This window comes from Macadamia integrifolia, chromosome 5, assembly GCF_013358625.1.
Source record: "Macadamia integrifolia cultivar HAES 741 chromosome 5, SCU_Mint_v3, whole genome shotgun sequence".
Classification (NCBI taxonomy): domain Eukaryota; kingdom Viridiplantae; phylum Streptophyta; class Magnoliopsida; order Proteales; family Proteaceae; genus Macadamia; species Macadamia integrifolia.
In genome coordinates this window covers 6718784-6727134 of record NC_056561.1, presented here as the reverse complement: position 1 = coordinate 6727134, position 8351 = coordinate 6718784, and the positions used below count along the sequence as shown (strand labels likewise).

The 8351-nt window shown below is 38.1% G+C and overlaps 1 protein-coding gene across 1 annotated transcript; it reads left to right on the top strand.

Annotated features, from left to right (window-relative positions):
- The first annotated feature begins 1189 nt into the window (after positions 1-1189).
- LOC122078474 (protein TRIGALACTOSYLDIACYLGLYCEROL 1, chloroplastic-like) lies at positions 1190-2762 on the top strand. Its single transcript, XM_042644455.1, has 2 exons — positions 1190-1453; positions 1546-2762. The coding sequence occupies exons 1-2, from the start codon at positions 1398-1400 to the stop codon at positions 2585-2587; spliced, it is 1098 nt and encodes a 365-aa protein (XP_042500389.1). The 5' UTR covers positions 1190-1397; the 3' UTR covers positions 2588-2762.
- Positions 2763-8351: the final 5589 nt, after the last annotated feature.

Here is an 8351-nt window from a genome sequence, read left to right as displayed (position 1 = left end):
TTTTTGATAGAAAGGGCAGGCATTTTAAGAGGTTGTGTCTGGTGCATACTGTATTTGACCAAGCAATGTTCTTTTTTCCAAAAATAAATAGAGGGAGGGTTCTCTAAGCAAATAATGGTCTTGTTTATTGAAGGGTTGAGAGGTTATTATTACATGTAAGGAAGGAAGAGATGGACATAAAAGTACTAACTATCCTAAGGCTCGGAGAACCTTTCCCAAAATAAATATAATAATATAGGGTCATAATGCCACCTAATAGTGCACATACACACCAACGCCCGCAGCAACCAGTGGGAGGGTGTGCACGAGCATCTTCAGCTTGGATAACATCGTCTTTTCGCACCCACTATGTCTTGGCACAGATACACGCTATCAGTAGCATTCTTTCTTCTATGTGTAAATTAATCCTTGCTAGAAGTTATCCTATTTCTTCTGTGAGTGAATTAATCCTTGCTCGAAGTTATCCTACATTTTTTTTAGATCATACAATCCACTTTTCACAAAATTGTTGCACCATCTCCATTCTTTTTTCAATCTACTTTGAAATTCTAAGTTTTCTTTTAGCCCCATTTGTCTAGGATAAAAAGAAGTGAGAAACTTGTGAGGATAAGTCCCACGTGTTGTGGGTTGGGTTGACAAGAAAATGGAAGGAAAAAGAAATAATGAAATATGTAAATTTTTAGTGGGTTGGAATTCTATTAAGAGAGAGAGAGAGAGAGAGAGTAGAGATGGAGTGAAATTCTATGAGAAAGAGAGGAAAGAGGAGGAAGAGAGAGAGATAGAAACGAATTAACTTTTCCACGAAGTATTATCAAGTGAACGGGGTGGGAAAAGTTGTGCTACATCAATAGACACCAATTATTACATTTAAAGACCTTATCTGATAAATTTTTCATACCAATTATCCAAATACTCATATTTATAATAATTTGTGGAAAACAATTATAAGTTTCTTATTTTTTCTTATTTTTACCATTTTTCTCTACCAAACAAATAGTGCCTTATCTCCGTCCAAGACACATGGACCTTAGTGTGTTCCCATTGATCCTCACGGTGGTGCAAAAACCACACTGCATTTTACATGACCCTCTCTCATTTTTTTTCTTTTTATTATTATTATTATTATTATTGTTTTATTTAGAAAAAATATATAATCATCATCCGACATCCATTGCTTTTCATGGCGAAGCAAGAGAGTCGATCCTCTGACGTTTGGAATACTTTATAGTTTTTAACTTACTTGAACCATCTCCCAATTTGCAAAAAGTCACTTCATTCAGGATCTTGCTACGGCCCCCTCACCTGGCGGCTGCCGGTTGATTTCTTGGTGATAGCATGAACAATAATTCTGTGGACATCCATCTTCTCCTGAACAATTGATGAGATTTAACTGATCAATGGAAAGTATGGCAACGCTTCATCTTCATCAGCCAATTTCAAGCTTCCCAACCAGGTCCTTCTCTATAAATCTGTCAAAAACATTTCAGAGAAACATGTTTTACTTTTTGTTCTTTTTCCACATATGAAGCCCTCAATTCCTTGCAGAACGAAATCTCTTGAATCCGCCAAGTGTAGAAGAACAAATTCCCAGAATGGAAGTCTTTTTGCTGTGGGACTTAGATTCCATGGAGGAGCAAATAAATGTAAGTTTTACAATCACCACCGACACTCCACACCCATCTATGCAACAACGAACATAGGTGATGGTCAGCCGCCTTTCTGTGTCTCTGATGAAAACACAAATACAAACCATGCCCCCAGCCCTATCCCCAGCCCCAGCCCCAGCCCCAACCCACAAACCCTTTTAAGCAAATGGTCTCCTCCAAGGTACCTATGGAGGGGATTGTCGGTACTCATCCTTGCAGGACAGGTCATTATCAGGGTTTTGAAGGGCAGAGTCCATTGGAGGAATACCCTTCAGCAGTTGGAGAGGGTAGGGCCAAGATCAGTTGGGGTCTGCCTCTTGACTTCAGCTTTTGTGGGTATGGCCTTTACCATTCAATTTGTCAGAGAGTTTACTAGACTAGGGTTAAATAGGTCTGTGGGAGCTGTTTTAGCCCTAGCCTTCTCAAGAGAGCTGAGCCCTGTTATCACATCCATCGTAGTTGCTGGCCGTATAGGAAGTGCATTTGCAGCAGAATTAGGGACAATGCAGGTCTCTGAGCAGACAGACACTCTGCGAGTACTTGGAGCTAATCCTGTGGATTACCTTGTTACCCCGAGGGTGATTGCTACTTGTGTTGCTTTGCCAATTTTGACTCTTATGTGTTTCACCATTGGAATGGCTTCTAGTGCTCTCCTGGCTGATGGTGTATATGGTGTTAGTGTCAACATTATATTGGATTCAGCTCAGAGGGCTCTCAGGCCTTGGGATATAGTCAGTGCAATGATCAAGTCGCAGGTGTTTGGTGGGATCATTGCTGTTGTGAGCTGTTCATGGGGGGTTACCACTCTGGGAGGTGCAAAAGGTGTTGGTGAGTCCACCACTTCGGCGGTGGTGATATCACTTGTTTGTATCTTCATTGCTGATTTTGCCCTCTCCTGTTGCTTCTTTCAGGGTGCAGGAGATTCACTCAAGACCATGTAATGGTTCTTAGTCTCTCTGTTTCTTTTTGAAAAGTTTGTAATGTCCAGCTGGAAATTCTCTATTGTTAAATTTTGTAATGATTGGTACAATAATTATGATGGCTTGAAGTTGATCAATGGTCAGTCTGTACAAAGAAGTAAAGTTTATAAAACCTCCTTTTCTTTTTGTTCTAAAATCATTATGTTTAGTTCTATCTTTTTCAGAAATCTAATTCTTTACCACTCACTACCAAAAAGAAGAAAAACATAATTATTATACAAATACATTGAATAACAGATTCTGGAATCTAGACTGTTAATGTAGTCAACCAAAAAGTCACATTTGTTGCTGTCATTATAGAATCAAATAAAAACATGTAAAAAGACAGTTCTGCATCTGAGTACCAGGTAACCTGTCCACTCATATTACTGGTAAACTGCAAGGACATGAATTGGAAAATAAGGTCCAGGGCATAGATGGTCTCTGATTTTTTTAAGTGTCTACATAACACTTTGTTACCTCTAGAATGAGAATATTTCCCTTTCCTAGATTAAATTTTTGAATTTAAAACTGTCTTATTATATATCATTTACAGTATGATCATTATGTAATGTGTGAATCATTTTTCTATTTATTTATTTTTTGGGAACAATGCTAAGGAAGAAATTATATTGGTTCACTTGCTCAATAACTGACATCCTCTTAGTATCCTTAAATGGCTGATGTGGGAGGATGGCAAGATACAATACTTCCATTTGATCCAAGGCAACAGAGGTTCTGATTTCTTAGTTTCCCCTCATAAAAAAGATTTGGGATCATCTATCTCTTCTAATGAATCTTTGAGTCTTCAAGCCCTTGGAATCTGGTCCAACTCAGGAAATAAAAGTTGAGAAGATAATATGTCTGAGACCTAGAGGTGGGGTAGGGCACTGATGTGGTGCATGTGATAAGCATGGGCTGGCATCCTTTTTCTTTGTTCTAGCGGGGGGGGGGTTGCATGATTGTTTGTGTTTTAACTTCTAATAAAATTGAAACAGGAATGGAGGTCATCTGTGGTGTGTCTGGTCATGTTCCAATTCAAAGTAGTTGTTGTTCTTATTTACATGTCCCTTTGCTTTTTTTCTTTAGGGGGGGCTGTGTTTCTGATTCCATATGGAAGTTAGATTAGTTTCATGCTTATGAATAGGGCAGAATGGTGGTGCTCTATTGTTATTTTTCAGCTTCAACATCAAATAGATTTCCTGCATGAGTTTCTCTCTCTTGTTTACCAACTTATTTCTGATGTTTTTCGACTGATCTGATTATTCATGAGTAAATTACTTCCTTTAGTGGTGGTTGTGTAGTCCTCATAGAGTCTTCTCTGTCCATGCCAATACACTGGCTTCTGATTTCTCTTTTTTTAACTGATTTGTGAGGTGGAAACCATAGTGGACTTGATGTAGATAAGTCACTTGGGCTTATTTTATTGCAAATAAGCCTTGAGTTGTGTTATGTATGTGTTGGGCCTTTGATCCCATGGGTTTTCTTTGAAATGGGCCACTTTAATAGGCCTAAAATATGGGTAGAAGGTAAGGAAATGAGATTTTATTCATTAGTTTAATTAGTTGCTATTTAATTCAATAAATGCCCATTAGGCCATTAGTTGGTTGTAAAGTCCTATATGGACTATTAGTTAGTTAGTCCTACTCCATGTTGGAGTCATAAAGTCAAGTCCAAGTCTTATTTTGAATTCCTAGTTGTAGTAGGAGTGTCTAGTCCTATTGGGAAACTAGCTCCTAGTATTAGTATGATTGTAAACTTCCCCTCTATAAATAGAGAGGCATATGTACCATTATTGAACAGATTTGAATAAAAGAAAGTTTGCATTTATGAAAGAAAGTTTGCAACTAAATGCTTAGAGCAGCTGAGATAGCTGTGGGTGAGAAGCCCAGGCTGAGATGGCCACTTCTTTTATTCTCTTTCACCCTTCTCAATCCCCCATTTGTTTTATTCTTCTTTTTTATTTTATTTGCTGTAACATTCAAGAGGTATAGTTCAGATTTTGGTAAAAGTCTCCAGAAATCAGAACCGATCAGCAATCCTAGTGGGAATAGGAGAGAGATCGATCTCCTCTCTTTCTCTCTTCTGTATTCTGTTCATCCAGGTCTTCAATCAGGGTATTCCAGGCCTCATAAGGGTTCCACGATCCTTACCTAGTCACTGTTGGAAGCATTCAGCTGCTGTTCTTGAAGGTTCTTTTCAGTTTTCTCTCCTAGGTCAGAAAATCAAGAAAGCTTGTAACTTCACAACCAACCGTCAGGATTCTCCCAATTTTGGGGGTTTTTGTACCCTCCCTAAGGACTATCTACGCCCAAGAGTGCAGCTCAATTGGACTCCTACAGACCTGGCCGCACCTCTCTCTCTCTCCAGCTCTATAGTAGGTCTTTCTCTCTCCTATCGGGTTGTGTTTTGGGCTGGTTTTGCTTCTATATGGGTATTGTATCCTTGGGGGTTTATTTGATGGTTTTATTTCTTTGTTTCCTGGTCCTATTTGTATTGTTTGGGGTTATAAATTGCTGGGGTAGTTTCTTGTAATCTACTCCTGCATTAGGACCACTTTAAGCTTCTGAGCCTACAATCCTCTTTTCTGAAGCTGATATCAAGAGAATGAAATCTTCTGAATATTAAGACAATTGTATGATGTGGTCGTGAAAGATATTCTAGACATGTTCCTTAGAGCTGCTAATTGAGTAGTAGCTCATTCCAAGCAGCTGAAGCTATCAAAACGACTCAACCTTTAAATTTGATTTGCAACTTCGAAGAGTGGCTTGAAAAAAAAAAAAAAAGGAAAGCTACAATTCCTATGTCTTAAATGTACTTCCCATCAAGTCTTACAGAGTTCTCCAATACCGTCTGTTGACCTCCTGTATGTCACCAATGGTTGTTGTTTAAACCATAAAACATGCTAAACCTAACAAATTATCCCTACCCTCCATCGCCTAGTGACACTTGTATGGCTATAAGGAATCTGTTTTCTCTTAACCGTATGGCACATAGACCTTGTTAATTATTCTTTTTCAATTTTCTTGAAGCTCTAGTTTCCCTGAGCTCAATTCTTGAATTCCTAGGCTGAAGCCTATTCGAGCCTTTCTTTTTTATCAAAGAATTCTTTACCCTTACAGTCAATTATGGAAGCTTGAAAGCTAAGCACAACCTCATGAACATTGTAATTAAGTTTGTAGTTCGTTCTATCATGCATCAATTGCATCTACAGCAAATTTAAATACTTAATTAAGAATGTCTCTTTTTTGGCAGTTAAAATGATTACAGTGTGCAATGCTGATTGACATAGATTCCCAGTCTTGAGTATACCTATCATTCTTCATCATGGTGGAGAACATCTTTCCACCTTTTCCAAAGGAACTTGGCATCTCTGTTCCTGGTATGGAGCATCTGAATGATCCAATGGGTGCTTTGGTTATGCTTCACTGTGCATTGCCTTGGTTATTGGTGATTGGAAGCACCAGGTCACAGGAAGTTCGGTTATTTCAATCAAAATGTTCTTAGAGCTTATTTTTGTGTGGTCAAACCATCAAACTTTTCTATTTTGCATGAAATTGCTGTTGTTTAAATGGTTAGTGAGTTACCTATTATCCTATCCAATGAGACCAAGGTCTTGTAATTCCTACTTGTATTGGAAAAGTAGTAGCCGAGTTTCTGACAGTGTATTAATCCGTGACGGGATTTTTTAATTCTTATTTAGAAAGTCAAATTAGTTTAAGAATCCTATTCCAAGTCTTTTCTTTTTTTGATAACTTTATTTCATTAGAAAATGTGATGTGATCCCGGGTTCAAAACCCTGATTATGGGTTGCTAGAGCTCACCCAAGAGCTAAAAAGCTCCAAATGTAAAGGTGGTGGCAATTTGATAACTTCTCTAACAGTTCAGCACCTTACGGGTAAGGTAACAAGTGAAGAGACAATATTGGGATTGAACATTTGAAGTGGAGGGTTTCTTGGAATAAGGAATAATGATGAATAAGTATGACCAGAGCTAGGGGAGGGTGTTTATGTAAATAACAGAAAATAGGGTCCTTAACATCAAAAAGAAGAAAACTTCTTCTTCCTCACAAGGGAAGAACACACCAATGGCAATGTCTCTTAGTTTTGAGTGATGAAACTCAACCGATAAGCATCCAACCAAGCTGGAACTTGGAGATTAGATTCGTAACTCAAGTTCCTACTAGATGCAGGTACTAATCAGATATAAGCATGGAACTAAATCTCGGTTGAAACTGACTGAAATCTTCGAGTTGTCTCTGTTTTGGGCCTGGCATTAATGAAACCCAGTGTCGAAACTACAAGACGAGATCTGGAACGTCTTGGTGTCTGGTCTGACTGAAACCAGACCCGAAACTGCGATCTCGATCCTTGGATATAAGACAATGGAAAATTTCTGCAAATAAACCTGGCTGTAGTCACAGGTAAGGTCTCAGTTGGAAGACAGTAAGGCTGAGTTTGGTGTGTTTCGTTTTTTTTTTTTTTTAACAAAAAGTGAAAGAAAAAAACGAAAAAAAGAAGCTAGAAACGAGAGTTGACGCCTTGACGGAACGACAAAAGGTAGTTCTGTCATTCCAGTTTCATTCCAAAAAATAACAAAAAAAGGGCATTTTGACACAAATTGAAATTTCCGTTTTTGACACGTAATGTCGTTTCTGGAACAGAAACGTTACCAAACGCAGCCTAAAATGTTGTTTCTGGAACAGAAACGTTACCAAACGCAGCCTAACTCCCGGAAGAAGGAGAAATCTAGGAATGAAACTCAAGGTGATGCAGATTTATAACCAAAATGGGTTTGTTTTATAAGGAATTAGTCCAGGGTTGGGTTCTATACATGTTGGGCCTTTGGCCCTTTGGATTTTAATATAATAGGCCACTTTCGTGGGCCTAAAACATGTGTGGTAAGGTTGTATACGGGATTTGCTTTATTAGGACTTAGTTTCTTATACTTAGTTTATTTTTAAGTTGTTTTGGGTTAGTTCAATTGAATGGTTCTATGTTGTTCAATCTAAGTTCCATCTTTTATTAACTCTTAGCTATTAAGTTAGTGGACATCAGCCTTGAGCTGATAAGTCTTATCTTTATTTATTTCTTTTGCTAACTTGAGTCATAGGCTTGTTAGGACTCAAGTTTGTCTAGGTTGTGGTAGTAGAGTTGGTCAATCCAAGCCTACCCTCCAAGTCCAACTAAAATCCTCTCTTGTTTTAAGACTATAAGTAACCAGGTGTGGAGAACTTTTCTGAAACACGAATTTAGAAACTTTGCTGTTGTTGCATGCTCTTCTCCCATTAAAAACACTTGTTTTTTTCAAGAAAACCCCTTGTGTGTGATCAAGGTAAATTGGTGCTGATCCGATAAAAGACCTTGTGGTGTGAAGCCTGGGTGGATTTTTCTATTGCTCATGTTTTTGTGCTACTATTCTTACACTGGATTGTTGATTATATTTTCTAAATTCTGCCATTAACAAGTTGACCTTGAATTTTTCTGCAACTCATCTTCTACCCAGAATTTACATGTTACATGTTTTTTGAGATTAAGCAATCTAACTGTTAGAATCCTTCAATATTTTGATTGTATTTTCAGAAACCCAAGTGATGAACTTGAAATGAGTTTGACCTAATCCTGACCTGTTGATTTTGACTTATTTCTGATTTCCTGTTATGCGCCTGTCCCTGTTATAGCTTCTATTTATGACTGAATTGATTCTGTTTTGCCTCTGTCCCTCAATGCCCTGTTATAGCTTCTGT